The 20,349-nt window shown below is 41.6% G+C and overlaps 1 protein-coding gene across 1 annotated transcript in view; it reads right to left on the bottom strand.

The window, feature by feature from the left end:
* The window catches only part of LOC146783072 (C-type lectin lectoxin-Thr1-like), a 113,646-nt gene that overhangs the window by 91,479 nt on the left and 1,818 nt on the right, over window positions 1-20,349 (bottom strand). Inside the window, exon 2 of the mRNA XM_085637271.1 lies at window positions 12,486-12,569. Within this exon, the coding sequence (XP_085493397.1) occupies window positions 12,486-12,569 (84 nt within the window). The remainder of the gene's footprint in view (window positions 1-12,485; window positions 12,570-20,349) is intronic.

Genomic DNA, 20,349 nt, shown 5'->3' with positions numbered 1-20,349 from the left:
AAGAGAGTCCATTATGCCCGCATGTGTAAGAACACTAGGGTGCATGATGTGTTGAAGTACAAGAAGGTTTTCAAAAGGTTATATTACAAGTGAAGAGCTCAGTGAAAGGTGTCGACAAAGTGGAAGTGGATGCTGATGTCGGACAGATCAGAGTGCCTGATTGTGAAATCACCATTGGTGGGAAGAATCTCATGGTCCTTGCCGATTCTGGTTCTCCTGACACACTCATAGATGAGAAGAATTGGGAAATGGTTTATGGGAAAGGAAATTTAGAGTTGCTACCCCCAGACATTAACCCAGAGAGTTACGGGGTGTGAGCATTGATCTGATGGATTTTACTGTCTTGGACATCGAATTTAAGGTTAGACAGACAGTACGCAAAGTTTATATGGCCAAATGTGGAGACAACCTCTGAAGGTGGCCGCACCAGAGAGGCCTGCGTAATATTCTTAATCTCAACTGTGAAGAACAGGTCCAACTAGTTGCCATGGTGGGGGAGAGTTTGGATGTTTTACAAGAATTTCAGTATGTGTTTAGAGATGAGTTGGGTTTATTAAAAGATTTCCAGTACAAAATAATTTTGAAAAACAATGCCAGGTCTGTAGTGCAAAGAATGAGAAGGGCGCCCAATTTGATGTTGAAGTCACAGCAAGAGGAGATTGATAAACTGGTGTCGCTAGGGGTGTCCGAGGAGATTGAATCATCAAAGTGGTTGGCTCCCATTGTATTTGCTCCTAAGGACAATGGGTGCAAGATCAGGATGCGTGTGGACCTGAGAAACCATAATCAATGTATTTGGGTGGATCGTCAGCCTATGCCCAACATAGCTGAGGTTTTAGCACTACTTAAGGATGCACGAGTATTTAGTGTGATAGGCCTATTGGCTGCGTACTATCAAGTGCAGTTGCATGAGGACTCCAAGGCACTGACATCCTTTGTGACACAACTAGGGGCATTCAGGTTTGTGAGATTGCCTTTTGGCTTAGCGTCAGCTGCAGTGTGTTGTCAACGTCTCATGAAAAATGTCCTTAAAGGGATTGACTCTGTGGTGTTTTACCGAAACTACATCATGGTATATGGAAGGGACACACAGATTCATGATCTTGTCCTCAGACAGGTGCTAGCAAGACTGAGGGACAGAGGCCTCACACTGAAAGGGGAGAAATGCAAATTTAGTATAAATTTGGTTTCCTACATGGGCCATAACATTTATGGGGAGGGGATAAGTCCCAAGTTGGATCTAGTCAAGTCCATTATGGAAGCACCTACTTCCACCAATAAGGACTAGACCAGGCCTTTCATGGGTCTCATGGAGTACTGTGCCAAATTCATTTCAAATTTTGCCAGTGTCATACAACCAATCACGCTACTCCTCAAGAAAAAAGTATGTTTTGATTGGTCTGAGTATTTTGGGGACGCTTTTGATTTGGTCAAGGACAGTATAGCCAAGGTGACTAGCTTGGGACATTTTGATTCAACTAAAAGAACCATCCTCAACACGAGGGCAAGTATGAAAGGATTGGGAGTGGTATTGTCCCAAATAATGGATGGAAAAGAAAGGGTGGTTGCCTTTGACTCCCTCTACCTAAATGGGGCCGATGAAAGATTTTCAGTGATAGAGTGAGAGGCATTGGTGTTTATGTGGGCAGTGCACCACTCTGTGGGGTAAACCGCTCATTTTAAGCATCAAGCATAAACCATTGATTCAACTATTAGGGTGCAGGAATATTGATAACAACACACCACGTAACAAAAGGTGGATGGAGAGTTTGATTGATAACAACTACCAGGTGGAGTACCTGCTGGGTGGGTTCTATGACATAATTTCGACAGACAGAAAATCGACCTACAAATATATCGCAACAAAAATATCGATGTCAAGAATATCGACATCCTATCTACTACATGGTAAGTACAAAAATATCGAAAATTAAATATCGATGTCAAAAATATCGTTATTAAAAATATCGTTTTTCTTTTACTTTAAAAATATATGTAAAATAAACCAAATTATACTTAGAAATTAAATAAACATAATTAAATATATTGTATAATATTTAAAATGTATAATTAATATAAATAATTTAATAAAACTTTAATTAAACATATACATATAATATACAATATATATACTTACTTAATAATTAATTTTAATAATAATTTCTGTAACGTATAAATTATTAAATGTTTTTAAAAATTACCAATACATCTATACACATAAAACAATAACATTAATAAATATTTAATAATTATATATAGCAAATAATAATCAATATTTTTTATGTGAATAATTTTTATTATTAATGATATATTACAATAGCAAAAATAATACAAAACATATTAAATATCAGACACAATAAAACTACTAGTCCAACTCCAACAAAAACAACAGTAAGGAAAATGTTGGATACCGTAGGGGTAAAAATTACTATTCCAACTCCAAAGAGTGCAACAGTAGGGAAAGTATTGGATAGCATAGGGTTAAAATTACTATTCCAACTCCAGAGAGTGCAATAGTAGGGAAAGCGTTGGATAGCGTAAAGGTAAAAATTAGTATTCCCACTCCAGAGAGTGCAACAGTAGGGAAAACGTTGGATAGCGTAGGGGTAAAAATTACTATTCCAACTCCAAAGAGTGCAACAGTAGGGAAAGCGTTGGATAGCGTAGGGGTAAAAATTACTATTCCAACTCCAGAGAGTGCAATAGTAGGGAAAGCGTTGGATAGCTTAAGGGTAAAAATTACTATTCCCATTCCAGAGAGTGCAACAGTAGGGAAAGTGTTGGATAGCGTAGGGAAAAAAATTACAATTCCAACTACAGAGAATGCAACAGTAGGGAAACCACTGGATAGCATAGTGGTAAAAATTACTATTCCCACTCCAGTGAGTCCAACAGTAGGGAAAGTGTTGGATAGCGTAGGGGTAAAAATTACTATTCCCACTCCAGAGAGTGCAACAGTAGTGAAAACGCTGGATAGCTTAGGAGTAAAAATTACTATTCCCACTCCAATGAGTGCAACAGTAGGGAAAACATTGCATAGCGTAGGGGTACAAATTACTATTCCCACTCTAGTAAGTGAAACATTAGGGAAAGCGCTGGATAGCGTAGAGGTAAAAATTACTATTCCAACTCCAGAGAGTGCAACAGTAGGAAAAGCGCTGGATAGCGTAGGGGTAAAAATTACTATTCCAACTCCAGAGAGTGCAACAGTAGGGAAAGCGTTGGATAGCGTAGGGGTACAAATTACTATTCCCACTCCAGTAAGTGAAACAGTAGGGAAAGCGCTGGATAGCGTAGGGGTAAAAATTATTATTCCAACTCCAAAGAGTGCAACAGTAGGGAAAGCGTTGGATAGCGTAGGGGTAAAAATTACTATTCCAACTCCAGAGAGTGCAATAGTAGGTAAAGCGTTGGATAGCGTAAGGGTAAAAATTACTATTCCCACTCCAGAGAGTGCAACAGTAGGGAAAGTGTTGGATAGCGTAGGGAAAAAAATTACTATTCCAACTCCAGAGAGTGCAATAGTAGGGAAAATGTTGGATAGCGTAGGAGTAAAAATTACTATTCCCACTCCAGTGAGTCCAACAGTAGGGAAAGCGTTGGATAGCGTAGGGGTAAAAATTACTATTCCCACTCCAGAGAGTGCAACAGTAGTGAAAACGCTGGATAGCATAGGGGTACAAATTACTATTCCCACTCCAGTAAGTGAAACAGTAGGGAAAGCGCTGGATAGCGTAGGGGTAAAAATTACTATTCCCACCCCAGTTAGTGAAACAGTAGGGAAAGCGCTGGATAGCGTAGGGGTAAAAATTACTATTCCAACTCCAGAGAGTGCAACAGTAGGAAAAGCGCTGGATAGCATAGGGGTACAAATTACTATTCCAACTCCAGAGAGTGCAACAGTAGGGAAAGCGTTGGATAGCGTAGGGGTACAAATTACTATTCCCACTCCAGTAAGTGAAACAGTAGGGAAAGCGCTGGATAGCGTAGGGGTAAAAATTACTATTCCAACTCCAAAGAGTGCAACAGTAGGGAAAGCGTTGGATAGCGTAGGGGTAAAAATTACTATTCCAACTCCCGAGAGTGCAATAGTAGGGAAGGCGTTGGATAGCGTAAGGGTAAAAATTACTATTCCGACTCCAGAGAGTGCAACAGTAGGGAAAGTGTTGGATAGCGTAGGGAAAAAAATTACTATTCCAACTCCAGAGAGTGCAATAGTAGGGAAAACGTTGGATAGCGTAGGGGTAAAAATTACTATTCCCACTCCAGAGAGTGCAACAGTAGTGAAAACGATGGATAGCGTAGGGGTACAAATTACTATTCCCACTCCAGTAAGTGAAACAGTAGGGAAAGCGCTGGATAGCGTAGAGGTAAAAATTACTATTCCAACTCCAGAGAGTGCAACAGTAGTGAAAACGCTGGATAGCGTTGGGGTACAAATTACTATTCCCACTCCAGTAAGTGAAACAGTAGGGAAGCGCTGGATAGCGTAGGGGTAAAAATTACTATTCCAACTCCAGAGAGTGCAACAGTAGGAAAAGCGCTGGATAGCGTAGGGGTAAAAATTACTATTCCTACTCCAGATAGTAAAACAGTTGGGAAAGCACTGGATAGCATAGGGATTCTATAAACATAATAACCAATTAAATAATTAGTTATAAAAAAATAGCATATTAATAATTAATTTACAAAATATTTATTCTTAAATACCAATTATTTAAAATAAATATTTATATAAATAACTTTAAATTACATCCCACACTATTCCCCCTTTAACACACAACACACTACACATACAAAATACACAATACATTTAAATATCAGTTTATCTATTATTTACAATTAATAATACATTCTTTATAATTAATATACTTATTATTTACTAATTTATACATATTAACTACCAAATTACAATTATTCACAAATTAATTATTAATTAACAATACATTAATTAGCAATAACAACAAATAACATGAAATAATAAATTATTTATATTTACTATATTTAACATACTAATACAAATTAATTACCAATTAATAATTATTTAACAATTAATTATTATTAATTACAAGTAAATAAAAATTATCAGTAATTATTTGAATTTAATTACATCCCACCCTATTCCCCTATAAACCCACAACCCACTGCACATAAAAATTCACATAATTAATTTAATCATCAATTAATCACTTAATAAAATTTAATCACCAATTAATTAGTAATTAACAATTAATTAATTAACAATACCAATAAATAAATATTAATATTAAACTAATTATAACTTATATAATTAACCAATTAATAAAATTAATTTACAATTAATAATTAATTAACAATTAATTAATCAATTAATATATTTAATTTACAATTAGCAATTTATTAACAATTAATTAATCATAAATACCAATTAAACAATACATATTAATTAATTAATTATAATTAAATTACTTCCCACCCTATTCCCCTATAAACCCACAACCCGCTCTGATACTAAAACGCTAAATTATATTTTAAATAATTATTAATCTCTAAACATTTATTTTTAAATGTATTAAAATACATTACAATAATCTTTAACATACAAATAAAATACATATTAAAATACATTACACTAATAAAATATCGATATTATTGACATCGAAATTTTTCATTACGATATTACTTACATCTATATTAATGACTTCGATATTATTAACTTCGATAATACTTACCTTGGGGTCGATATTCTGTCCATCAATATTTTTGACTTCGATATTCTTTACCTACGATATTAACAACTCGATATACTTGTAGGTCGACATTTAAAACTCGATATTTAGACTAACCACCGCTGGGTGCAAGGAATGTTCCTGTGGAATGCCTGTCTGGGTTACCAGTTGAGAGGGCAGTTTGTCAGGAAGTAGATCAACAGATTAGAGAGACAGCGATAAACAAGACTGAATAAGAAATAAAAGCGGAGAAGGATGAAACAAGGAAGCAGGTCATGCAGTATGTGGTGGCAGGTTGGTCTGATCTGAGAGATAATCATGACAAGCCAAAAGAATTTTGGAGTGTCAGAGGGGAGCTAAATAGCCTGGAAGGGGAGTTATACCGAGGTGAATGTATGATTTCACCAGTGGGGTTGTGGAATAAGATTGTGAATCTGGCACACAAGGGACATCTGGGCAAAATTTTGACCAAATCCAGGGTGATAAAATGTATTGTTGGCCAGATGTTGATAAATAGGTAGAGGGTGTGGTCAATGACTGTTTAAAGTGTGCTGGAAGTGATAAGGTGAAATCTGTTAAATCGCTTCCGAGTTCTCCTGTTGAAGTTCCCACCGAACCTTGGAATAAGTAAGGGTTGGGCATTGTTGGTCCTTTCAAGTTATTGCCTCCATCATAAAGATTTATTTTGATCTTGGTAGATTACACCTCAAAGTGGGTCACTGCAAGTTCAGGGGTGACTAAGTGTGTGCTAGAGTTTTTACATGAAGTGTTTGCGTGCAAGTCTGTATCCAAAACCTTCATAACAGATAATGGGGTACAATTTGCCTCAGTACAAATGAACGAGTTTCTGAATGATCTGGCCATAAAACATTATCACCCTGCTTTGTATAATCCCCAAGCAAATGGCTTAGTAGAGAGTATGAGCTAGTTAGTCAAAGAATGTGCTCAGACCAGAGTAGACAACAGGGTCTCTCTAAGTGTGGTGCTTCAGGAGAAACTTTGGGCACATAATAACACTCCAAATTTCATCACAAAACACTCTCATTTTCAGTGATTGAAGGGGAGATCGTCAGTAAGTGGAATCCTGCCTTGTTGGACCGTAAAAAAAATGTTTCAAAGGCTGTCAAACTTTAGCAGCAAAGGGAACTCCTCCAGAAACACCCATTGCACACCCCTTTAATGCAGAAAACTGTAGTAAAGGGAACAATATTTACAAGGCAGCATTAAGCCAAAAAAAGTAGCTCAGTGCTGCCTCGTAATATAGAGCAGTGGAACATAACAAAATATGACGTTTCGGCAGCGCAAGGGGCCTCATAAATGAGGCCCAAGTCTTTTGTGCATCAGATCTCAGGCCTGTACATCTCTCTGATTCCTTGGAGAGATCAGTCTCTCTGCCTATTCATCTTTCGCCTACATCTGATTGCTCAGTCCCTCTGCCTTTTCATGACTCTGCTTCTTTTGATTTCTCAGTTCGTCTGCCTGTTCATCTCTCCACTTCCTTTGATTGGTCAGTCTCTTTGCCTGTTCATCTCTCTACTTCCTTTGATTGGTCAGTCTCTCTGCCTGTTCATCTCTCCACTTCCTTTGATTGGTCAGTCTCTTTGCCTGTTCATCTGTCCGCTTCCTTTAATCAGTCAGTCACTGTCTTGCTCATCTCTCTGCTTCCTTTGATTGGTCAGTCACTGTCTTGTTCATCTCTCTGCTTCCTTTAATTGCTCAGCTCCTCTGCCGGTAAATCTCTCTGGTTTGTTAGATTGGTCCGCCCCCGTCCAGTTCATGCCTCTACTTCCTTTGATTTGTCATCCCCTGTCCTGTTCATCTCTCTGCTTCCTGTGATTGGTCACCCTCTGCCTTGTTAATTTCTTTGCTTCCTATGATTGGTCAAGCCCTGTCCTGTTCACCTCTACACTTCCTTTGATTGGTCAGCCCCTGTCCTGTTCATTTCTCTGCTTCATTTGACTGCTCAGTCACTCCGCCTGTTCATCTCTCTGCTTCCTTGATTGAACAGTCTTTCTGCCTTCTTTATGACCTTGCTCTATGCGAGATTATCTAGTCCCAAAGAAACACTTCCCCGGTGATAGAGCGCCACGTTATTCAGAAATTTGTTGGGGTGCATCATACTCACTGTTAGTCCGCACCCGCATATAACCGGAAATTGTATCAAAGTGTGACTTAGAAATGTATCACTCGAATCTGCTCAAAATAGTGTGATTGGAAATGTAACCATGCTTTTCATGAAGAGCAATGTCATAGTTTACTGCAAATGTATTCTAGCCAATGCATAATGATTGGGTTTCATGTAATGCGATGTATCAGGTTTAAACGTGCACCATATTAAAAAGTCTGCACACGTAGTTTGCTTATTCATATATAAAGTGTAACGAAGTTAAGGCTTGTAATGTGATTTCAGAAGAGTAGGTTTAAACTGTGTAAAGGCCTGATCGCATATACGTTTACAGAGAAAGGCCTGTTCATTTTCTTACGTTAGCTAAGTGCTGTAGGCCGAAAATGATTTCCCTTGGTAAGGCTTTGAGTTTCAGGATGTTAGAAAATCTTAGAGAAGTAGAAAGTTTCTCATTCTCATGTTTCTATTGCAGGTGCAACGACACTTAGCTCGTTAAGAGAGACTAGGCCTTTGTTTTAGGAGTTACGATGGCACGAGAAGCCAATATGGGAGTACACCGGAATTTAGGGATGATACTTTCGGCAGAGAAGGTGCCTGGGACCCAAGGTCGAGCTAACCGTCGTTGGATGAGATACAAGTTTCACTGGAAAAGTACTGGAAGAAGACCTGGCTGAAGAGGTGTGCCGGAGGGCGTGTTCTATGTTTTGGGGATTTTGAATTAGGGACAGTGCCCGAGGGTTGAGCAGTTGAGGTTTAGATGGGAAGCTAGAAGGGGCATCTTAGAGCGAGCTCTGACTAAGTGAATGTACTTCTAAGGAAGTCTTCACTTCTGACACCTTTTGCTCTCTTGCCTGGAAGGGAAAATGCTAAGTAGGGATGTCACCTTAGAGATAGAGTAAGGATAGACTAACTGATTTTCCTTTAATTTAATGACTTCTAATATAGAGACTGGAGTATTTATCGCATTTCTGATGTTATTGGAGTTAATTATTCTTCTTATTTTGAGTCGGATGAGACTTTTGCGTAGAATTTCTTTTGTATTAGTGCCCATTTATTTTCTTCGCCTTGTGCTGAGGTGCTTGTATGTCCGATTATTCTTGGTTGTAATACATTCCTAAAATTTGAAGATTTCCTCCCCTCTACACTATTTAGCAGATAAAAAGATCCTGGCGACCTGAGAGGATTCTTGGTGATGGTAACGTAGATAAGAATCCGGCATCATCAACGGTGTCTGACTCTTGTGCACCTACATTCAGTAGTGTTGTGATCAACTAACCGTGCACTCCTGACTTCCTTTCACTTTTCAGGTGTGGGTTTACATGCACTGATAAACAGCCTCTTGCTTAAGTTCTGGTCAGGCCTCTGGCCCAGCTAACTCCCTGCCCTCTCTCCATTCTGACAAGGCTCAGCACACAGCACACAAGTTCCTTGGTCACTTGCTTTGTCACAATAAATAAAGTATAGCCCCAGCATGTTCCTTTGTGGGGTGTTTACCAGCTTAAAATATATATATGTCTTTGTTGACCAGTTACCCATTTTTTGAGGATTTTTCTTAAAATTTCAGAAGCAAACAAACATTGGCAAAGCCAATAGACCTGCCATTTTATTTCTGTAGCAGCTTCTTCATTGACTGGTGATTTTAGTGTGTGCATAGGTGAATGTGAAAATGTGCTGATGAGTGTATGAATGCATGGGTGTGTAGTGCATTCATTTATCAACATACTGACTCACTTTTCACCTTCATCCATCCATGCACTCATTGGAATGCAGCATTCAGTACAGAAATACACTGAAGAGTTACATGAATGAATGGGTTCAACAGTGAATGAATGAGTGCAGGAAAAAAAATCAGTGAGTGAACAGTAGCGAATGCGTGCAACAAGCAATGAAAGTGGTGTTTGATTCAAGAATGAATGATTGAGTGTACATAAGTGAATCAGTGCAGCAGTGAAAAAATGCATAAAAGAATGAGTTTGTGAATGTACAGGACTGAATCAGTGGAGTAGTGAATGAGTGAATGACTACTACAATGAATGTGTGTACAAGAATGAATGAGTGCAGAGGAGTGTTCAGAAGTGAATGACTGCAGCACGAAATGAGTAAGATACAGAAAATGAATCAATAGATATACAAGAGGGAGTGAGAGTGAGAAAGATACATAATTGAATAAATAAGCATACAAGAGTGAATGGCTGTTGCAGTAGTGAGTGAATGACTGCAAAGGGTGTATGCAACAGAGAGTGGAAGGCTGAAGCACTGAGGGGCTTATTAACGAGAGTCCTGCGTCACTTTTGCAGCATGTAAAGTGGTACATGAGTGACACGGGGATCTCAATCCAATTTATGAAGCCACTCTGCGTGGCTTGGAGTAGCCTCATAAATCATATGTAAGTCGTCGCAGCACAGATTGCTGTGTCGCGTTACTCTGCACCCGGGAGGTGTTCCATGGGCGCTGCAGTGGGTTTTCCCATGCAACACCCATGGATTTTGACACTGCCCAAAATTTACAAAATCATGTAATCCTGGGGAAGCGCCAAATCCATACACCTCATGAGGTGAGGCGAATTGAGGAGAAATATGTATATTTTGCCTAGTTTGTTCCTCTTTCTACGTGGGCTGCATTTTGCAGAACACATGCAAAGGAGGAAAACACCTCTTAGGATTGTTCCTGTGCAGGAAGGTGCCTCTGCCAACAACACAGTCTCCTATGCATCATGGTGCAAGGGTACCTACGTTGGGGCTATGCATAAATATGTTGCATTCTTGCCCTTTCACTTTTGCATAGGGTAAGGAAGCAAGGTACCTTGCTGCACTATCCTACACCAAAATGCCATATACAAGGGCCTGAGTGCTGGTAGCAACAAGTGAGTACATTTGTGAGCATGTGCAAAACGAGTGAGTGACAGTAATACTTCTGACGGACCGCTGCCAGATCTATAGAATAAACGCTGGTGCTGCAAATCAACAAACAAAGAATCCAAAATGAAAGTTCCAAGGTGCAGAGGAGACCTCGTAAAGGTGAAGGGGTCACAGGGCTGTCCATGCTGGGATGACCTTGTTAAAACACGTGGAGGTGACACCTGACACAATAACACACTAGGACAAAAAAGAAGCCATTCTTTGGGTGAAAAGAGCCATTGGGGCACTGTATAGAGGGGAACTACAGCCCTAATGCATGCCTCACATGCACACATGCACACACACCTACACACACCTATGCTCACACACAGTCACTATCTCGGCCTCATTCACAATATTTTGATGCACAGCAGTGCAGCAGGCCTTCCTGATGCGCTCCCCATGCAGGAAGGGACACCTTCCTGCACAAAAACAATCACAAGAGGTGTTTTCCTCTTTCTATGGGTGCAGAAGCATGCAGCAGACAAAGAAAAGGAATAAACCAGGCATAATAATGGTATTTGTCCTTCTTGCGCCTCCCTTATGCCTCCGCGGGGAAGGCGTAGAAATTCGGCACATTCCCAGGTTTACAAAACCTTATAAGTCTGGGAATGCGTCAGTTTCCATGGATGTTGTGTGGGAACCCCCACAGCAACACCCATGGAATGCCCCTTTCACGCAGAGTAATGCATGAAAGGGGCCATATTTACAAGGCCATGAAATGCCTTATACATGTGGGCAGGCACACTGCACCACCACTGCTTCAAAAAAAAAAAAAGTGATGCCCAGGCAGTGCAATTGGCTTGTAAATAAGACCCTCAGTTCAGGAACTGATGGGCAACCAGTTGAAACATCCGAGGCCAGTGCGCAGAGGTTAAAAACAAGCCTGCGTTTACAAAGGGCCACTGGAACTATGTGACAAGAGAGGAACTGCTAACTTATGCAGCAAGAAAAAGTAAATTATGCAGATGAATGCAGCATACTTTGAGATTGTATTGCTTCATTCTTTTCTGTTCACACATCTGGGAAGGTTTGCACTTCATTAGTAACAGTTTAACAGTCAAATGCAGCAACAGGCAAATGAAAGCTGACCAGTTACCTTTGCAAGCGCCTTCCCCTGCGTGGCAACACGGGTCACCATGGTATTAGCAAGAGTTGATCCATTTGAGTTACAAACCTTTTTTTTGTTGGCAAAATATGTGAATTATGCAGCAGTTGATGCATTATGTAGCAAGAATGACAAACCCATGATTGTGCTGAAAACGCAGCGGGTATAATTCGGGCATAATTCCAGTGAAGTGTTATCTTTACCTACTAAGTTATGACTCCAGGTCCAAGCGAAGTTCACTGAATAACACGTATATTTAGTGATTTGAATTTCCTAAGTGAAAGGGACTCTTTTAAGGAAGATGTGCACATTGTGGACGAGCAGAAGTCAGTCTCTGAAATGAAAGGTCCAGGGGCTGATGTGACGTCACCCTTTTACCGTATGTTTGGTGGGTGGAGGCCAGATATGATTGACAATCTAACAAACCAAAGAATGAAAATGGTGCACCAAATCTCATGTATGTATGTTATATTATGTGTTATTTTATTTACAAAACTAATATAAGACAAAAAAGCTAGGCTGTGTCAGAGGAAAGACTTAAAAAATGAAATGAATGACACTCAAATCTGCAATCCCTTCCCTCTCCTGCAGCTGCTCAGTGCCCTGCTCACCCCAGGGACAATTCTCAGAAAAGACACACATCTCACCTGGGGTGAAGGCTGTGACGCTCAGAGCCAGGAGGAGGATTCCAAGCATGGCGGCTGCTAGGAAGCTGCTGAGAGTGAACGTGTCTGAAAAAGAAACATGGCTTTACCTTCAGCAATTAAAACACTTACAAAGCAACGTCAGTAGTGAACAGCAGACAATGGCCTTGTTTGCCTGGGTGAACCCCGAACTGTTCCCTTGCAATATTTGTGCAAAGATAGTGAGGGATGCACCCTAGGGCAGAGCTCAAAGCAGGGAAGGCATGCTATGAGGGCCACAGTGAGTCCCTTCAGTGTTCTGTCTGGGCCTCTGCCTCACTGGCGTACAAAACGTCTACACTGAGGAAACTCTGGCACCCCCCAAAGTTAGCTGCATTGGGGGTACATGTGGTTGCAATGGGGGAGGGGTGTAATCACCAGGCACCCTGGCAAATAATTAACAACCAACCCAGTTCTGCAAGTTATTTGCAGTCCACCATTCATCCACCTGGCTCGCCCTCCCTCCCCAGAACGTGGCTTTTCTCAGGGTTACTGCCTATGAGGCCGGCAGCTTTTCCTTTCTTTCTGATCTGACCATCCAGGTGGCGCCGGTCCTCGATTGAGATATCTTCTGTTGATTCGCCGTGCAGTGACCATTTGGTCGATTTTAGAACTTGGCAGGATGAATCTGGACACCAAGTGATTGGTAAGTGTCCTTCTGCGGCGCTTGCTGTTGGTTTTGATGCCTGGGATTGGTAAGGTAGTTTAGTAACGCTTACTGTGGCTTTGAGTATGGTATATTTGTGTTGGCCAACTTGGTTTGTTTTGACATATGTGACTTGCAATTCACATAGGCAGGTAATGAGGAGAATTTTCTCTAACTGAATTGATTTGAACGGCACATCGTACTAAAGGTACCTTAAGTGCTACTTTGATTATAATGCTGCATATTCTGCACTATTTTTGGCATGCCTGTCTTTAGCACACTTCGTAGGATGTGTTGCTTTTGTAATGGTACCAATTTGAGACTTGATGAAGTACAACCGGCCCTCCCGGAGGGGACGCCTAATAGGGATTTGTATATTAAGTATGGTCTTTCTTCTATAATGTACAGCGCATTATGGAATAAATACACGCGTAAGGATCCTGAGTTGCGTTGGCCCATGTATGGGTCATTTGATTTACGAAAGATTGAGTATGTGGAGCAATGTATGTTTAAACGTAAGACTAGGCATGATATGTTTGATTGTGTAGGAATGTCGGAGAAAGAAGTGCGTGAACGGCTGAAGCGTGAGCAAGCCGTGATTGAAAAAGAACAGCGAAAAAACGTTTATGTGAAAGCATTAGATTTAAAGAACAAAGAAATGAAAGAGTTGAAGGAGAGAGAAGATAGGGAGCGTGCTTTACAGGTAACTGGCCAATACCCTGTTCGGAGGCCCCTTTATCCTATACTTAATAAACCACAAGATGATTCCTTATTATTAGATCGTCCTCCACCTCTGTATACTGTTCCTTCTGCCCCCCATGAGTTAGATGGGGACTCTAGTTTGGAGGAAGATAAGACACGAGAAACTCGTTCTATGTTGACTACTGCACGCTCGTCTCAGCTCCGATCTGCTGCTCGTAAAGCAGCTCATGGAACTGCCACCGTCTCTGAAATTCTTGATAGTATGAGAGGGTGGTATGAAAGGGAGCATTTGTATTTTACTGAGGTGTTTGCCGAAGAGGTCCTTGAGTTGTTTAGGAAATATTCTGAGGAGTTAGAGCCTAAGGATATATCAGATGATTATAAGCAAATGCGTGATGGTCTTTTTGTTCTCTCCCAGGTGGCTGATACAATCAGGCGTTTGGTAAAGCTGCGTGTTGATGCAGTCCATTTGCGAGAGGAGAAAAAGGCTGCAGACGTAGCTGCACAGACATCTCAGACCAGTATGGCACAAGCTCCTGCCTCCGGAACAGGTAAGATTATGATAGTTCACGCGAAACCTATGCGGGAGGCCGCGCCCTTGTATGTTCCTCCTAAAGGACAGGGTACAAGCGACGATAAGGCCTCTATTGATGCAAAGGGTTATTTTATTTATAATTGGGTTTACACTCCTTGGAATAGGACGGATGTCATGGCACTTAAAACTGCATTGCCTGATCCGCGGAAAAATCCAGCCGCTTTTTATGAGAAAGTTGAAGGTGCTACTAGCTCTTGTACTATGACTTTGCCTGATATTGATTTATTTTTCGGATTGATATTACCGCCTGATATGTGGAGAACTGTTCGTAAAATTGATGATCATGCAGCTTTTGGGGCATTATGGAAAGATTTAAAACAAATGGATGTAGAAAGGGAACCCGCACGAAAGCCATGTCAGTTAATTTTAGATCTTCCCGCAGCTATATTAGTTAAGTTAAAAACGATTATTCCTCCTAAAAAGATAGATTGGACTGTTTTAGCATCTTGTAAGCAAAAGGCAGATGAATCGGTCTCTGATTTCTTTACACGTTTTGAAGAAGTATTCCACGATTTTAGTTGCCAGTCATTGACAGATGACACGGGCAGACATCTGTTTGTCGATAAATATGTCGCAAACCTGTTGCCAGGAATAGCTAGTCGCCTAAAGGCCAGTGAGAGTTCATGGACTACGTCTTCCCCGGTCTCCCTTTTGACTATGGCCCAGTATTATGAGCGCCAGGAATTAGAGGCAAAGGGTAATGAGGACAAAAAACTAAAGAATTGAAAACGAAGATTATGTTGGCCCAGGCTTATGGTCCGTCTTTCAGAGGTAGCGATAGAGGTGGACGTGGGTGTTATGGTTCATCTTGTACTTCTTATACTCGTTCGAATTTGTCTGCTGACCAGTGTGCATACTGTAAGAAATTTGGCCAGTGGGCTTCGGATTGCCCAGCACTACGTGCTCCGCAGTATACACGTGGTCGGGGACAAATGAGGAATCGACCAGGATATTCAGGGCCTAGAGGAAACACAGGTGATTGTGCTAGGTTTGATACTAATATACGTGGGCAGGATGGGTTTAACACTTTTGATAGAAGGAACCAATATCAAGTGTCTGATTATGTGCCGTTTGATTCTCAAGATTCTGCTCATGCATAGGATTGCCTAAGATGGGGTAAGGAATCAGTTGAAGTTCCAGTAGATCAGAGGGGTCCCTATGTTACAGCAAATGTCTTGGGCTCCACTGATCAGTTTCTGGTTGATACAGGAGCTACTCGTAGTGCCTTGTCTAAACAATTGGTCCCAAGGGCTCCCCTTTCTGGCTTAACCATTACATCGATAGGTTTCGATGGAACCCCTTCCCTTAGCCCATTGTTGCAACCACTTGCATTCCATGTGGATACATTTACTGCTCCATGTCCATTTTTGCTTTCCCCGAATACACCAGACAATATTGTGGGTCTTGATATGATTAAGTATTTCAGGGCTACGATACGCTGTTCTCCAGAAGGTGTCCGTGTTATCTTGAATGACAACCATCCTGTGGCGGAGAGAGCTTGTCTTGCTAAAGAGGATATTGCATTAGTTTCACTTCCTAGTACTTTGTGGGCTACTTCAGATACTGATGTAGGGCAAATGGTTATTCCACCAGTACATATTAGTGTCAAGGAGGGCGCTGTATTGCCACGTTTGCCTCAATACAAAATTTCACAGGAAGGTGAAGAAGCACTCACATGTATTGTCCGTGATCTTATTGCAGTGGGGGTTGTTGAGGAAGTTCCCTACAATATTTGTAACAGTCCGATTCTTCCTATTCTGAAAAAAGATACTGACACTAAGGTCTACAGATTCATTATTGATTTGCGAGAAGTTAACAAGATTGTAGTACCACAATACCCCGTGGTTTCTGATATAACCACACTTCTTACTCTGGTTCCCCCGACTGCGACTACATTTTCTGTGATAGATTTGAAGAATGCTTTCTTTTCGATCCCTATTCATCCTGACAGCCGATATTTGTTCGGTTTTACCCTGAATAATCGATCGTATAGATTCTGTAGAGTTCCTCAAGGCTATACTGAGAGTCCTAGTATTTACAGTCAAGCATTGAAAAGACAACTTGATTCTTTTGTTTTGTCTGAAGGAGTGGCTCTCATTCAATATGTCGATGACATTTTGCTGGCAGCTGACACCCCTGAACAGTGTGAAAAATGTACTTTGTCTTTGCTGTCCTTTCTTGCTTCCCATCATCACAAAGTATCACGGAAGAAATTGCAATATTGTAGACCGAAGGTAACCTACTTAGGTCACCTTCTGTCTAAGGAGGGACGTGCACTTACACCAGATCGCATTCAAGCCATTTTAGACACACCAGTGCCCCGTACTCAGAAAGATGTCCGTGCATTCATTGGCCTTACATCTTTTTGTAGGCAATAGATATTAGGATTTTCACATATTGTTAAACCCTCGCTGGCACTTTTAACCAAAGACACCCCAATGCCCCTTCCATGGACAGATGAGTGTGAGACTGCTTTCCGACAGTTACAACAAGCTCTTTGTTGAGCACCAGTGTTAGGAACTCCAGATTATACGAAGTCTTTTTCATTATATGTACATGAGAAAGATGGATGCACATTGTCGGTTTTAGTGCAGACACACGGCGACAAACAGCGTCCCTGTGCATATTTTTCAGCAGTTCTTGATCCTGTTGCTCGTGCGTTACCTGGGTGCTTCCGTTCAGTTGCAGCAACAGCTGTGTCAATACGTCAGAGTGAAGGGATAGTTTTGTCACATAAGCTGTTGGTGCTAGTACCCCATGCGGTTGATGCCCTTTTAAATCAGACGAAGACGCAACATTTAACTAGCGCTCGTCTGACAGGATACGAATTGACATTGTTGGCCCCTCACATTACACTAAAGAGATGTGCGACATTAAAACCAGCCACTTTGTTGCCATACCCGGTGACTCAGTCTCAGTCACAGGAATCTCATGATTGTATATTCCTTACTGAGGAACAGACAAAGGGTCGCGTTGATTTGCAAGACACGCCCCTTTTAAGTGTTGATGGGGCGCTATGGGTTGATGGGTCCTGTTTGAAGTTACCAGATGGTACAACGTCAGCTGCATATGCAATTACAACACTTCAGACGGTAGTTGAGACAGCTCGTATTCCACAGAAGTCAGCTCAGGCAGCTGAGCTAATAGCACTGACACGAGCGTGTGAACTCAGTACTGACTTATCTGTGAACATTTATACAGACAGTCACTATGCCTTCGGAGTGGCTCATGATTTTGGGCTACTTTGAAAGGAGAGGGGTTTTCTTACATCCCATGGGGTGCAAATAATGCATGGAGAATTAGTGCATAATCTCTTGACTGCTTTAACATACCCGAAGAGAATAGCGATTGTTAAATGTAGCGCACATAAGAAAATACTTGATAAGATAGGACGAGGCAATGCCTTTGCAGACCAAACAGCCCGTGAAACCGCCATGCAGCGAAGCATCACGTCCATGTATGTAGTGAAGTCACAGGCTGAACGCTGGCATGATACCAGGCAGGAAGTACTAGATATGCAGAGATCTGCTTCTGCAGAAGAAATTGAGCAATGGTCCAAGGAAGGAACATTGGATGATGAGGGCTGTTGGAGGAATAAAGAGATGAGTAAGTGGAGATTGCCGACAGCTTATTTACAACCTATGATTCATATGGCACATGGACCGGCACATGTTGGAGCCTCCTCGATAACGAAATTGCTTACGCAAGTTTGGGAGCATCCAGAAATTGCCGGCACAGCTAAAAAGATGGTACAGTCCTGTCTGATTTGTCTTCAGCATAACCCTGGAAAAGGGACACAAACTCCAACAGGAGGGTTTGCTACGCCAACTGCACCTTTTGAAGTTTTGCAAATGGATTACATCCAGCTTGAGCACTGTAATAACTTAAAGTATGTCCTAGTAGTGGTATGCGCCTTCAGTAAGTGGATCGAGGCATACCCTACGAAGGACAATACAGCTCTCACCACTGCAAAGGTGCTTTTGAAGGAATTTTTTCCTAGATTTGGTGTTTGTAAATTTTGATGGAGTGATAACGGTCCCCATTTCATTGGGCAAGTTGTCGAATATGTCCTGAAGGGGTTAGGAATAAAACAGAAGTTTCACGCCGCCTTTCATCCGCAATCAGCAGGGTTAGTGGAGAGGTATAACGCCACACTTAAATTAAAATTGGCGAAAATACTAGCCTCCACATTCCTGAAATGGCCAGACGCGTTACCTTTGGCACTGTTGTCCATTAGATCGGTGCCACATTCGCGGTCTGGCCTTACACCCTATGAGGTGGTGTTTGGCAGGCCTATGAACATTTGGGGAATTCCTAAGCCACGTCCCTTACACGATGTACCGTGTGTATTGATGAGTGACTATTTAGCACAACTGACTGACAGTTTGATCCCTATTCATCAACAGGTTCGAGAAGCTCTTCCGGACAGGTCTGCAGGTGAAGGCCATGGACTTCGGCCTGGAGATCAGGTGATGATCCGATCGTTCCAGAGGTCGAGCAGCTTGGAACCGAGGTGGCGCGGCCCGGAGCAGGTGCTCCTATCAACGAGAACTGCGCTTCGAGTAACGAATAGGAGGAATTGGGTGCACTCCACCCACTGCAAGAAAGTGCTGTCTACCTTGGTGGATCCTGTTGCTTTGATCGACCATCGGGACATCTTGGATACAGAGAAAGGCCAGGCCGTATCACCTGACGAACCTGAGGAAGTCTTCCCGGACCACACGATTCCTGGAGTATCCCGATACCAACTGAGACCACGGAAAGAACCTGCATCGTCGAAAAGGACTGGTTGAGCAACCTCCCTGGGTTAGTGAAACGGAATGCCGATGTGGCAAGGGGGGGGATCAGTTCTGTGTAGTGTAGCGACACCCGTCTTGACCCTCGGTGAAGAAATCAAAGGCTGCCCAGGGATAAGAGCTCCAACGGTTGCTTTGACAAATAAGCTGATCATGTCCACAATGAGATCCACTGTTTTTAAGAGGAAGATCATTTGTACTATAGGGTTTGTTGTTGCTATGGTGGCAATAGCAGTAATAACCTGGTTCGTTGAGAAGGTGGCTCCTGCTCGAGAACTTTTGATCGCCACTACTCCGTTACCAGTTGAACACCACTACTTCACGCTTCCCTATCATGAGCGGAAGCATCGACAATCCTACTTAAATAATACCTTCATTCAGATGTTGCATCACACTCACAATGCCACGAATACTGCCAACTGTTGGGTGTGTGGGATGATACCTGCACATCAGAAGAAAGGAGGAACACCTTTTATTCCTCTTCCCTTTTCTCATAATGGTTCTTGTCAAGCTTGGTATGCGCTTTTGTTTGCATCCGGGAAACGTACAGTAGGCGGGCTTCTTTTTCGCCTCAATAAAGTATGCTACCAAGACAAAGATGGCTATCCTCAAGCCAACGGGACTAAATGGGAATGGGAAGAGTATCAACCGGACAATATTTCAACGCCATATATTTTCACAAATATGAGAACTTTTCCTAGTAATAAACAATTTGTGATTTCTGTTACTAGAGCCAAAGCAGATTTATGTGTAAGCAGTATTAGAAGAATTCCAGTGGGGAAAAGTGAATGTACTGTGATTCTGCCTATTGAGGGTACAAATAATAGCACTTTCATAGCCTCACCCAATACCTACTTTATCTGTGGTAGCCACGGATATTATCACCTACCTGTTGGATGGTCAGGCGTATGCTATGTATCTTTTCTATTGCCCCCTGTGTTTCTGGCACCTGCATCCTACCACCTAGACCTTAAGTTATTTACCGATATCTCTAAGAACAGATATAAAAGGACAATAAGTGTTGACGAAGTAGACCAAACAGATACCACTCTACAACAGTATGTTGATTTTAATCTAGGTTTGTTCTTC

This window comes from Triturus cristatus, chromosome 12 (assembly GCF_964204655.1).
Source record: "Triturus cristatus chromosome 12, aTriCri1.1, whole genome shotgun sequence".
Classification (NCBI taxonomy): Eukaryota; Metazoa; Chordata; class Amphibia; order Caudata; family Salamandridae; genus Triturus; species Triturus cristatus.
This window is presented reverse-complemented; position numbering and strand designations above follow the sequence as displayed.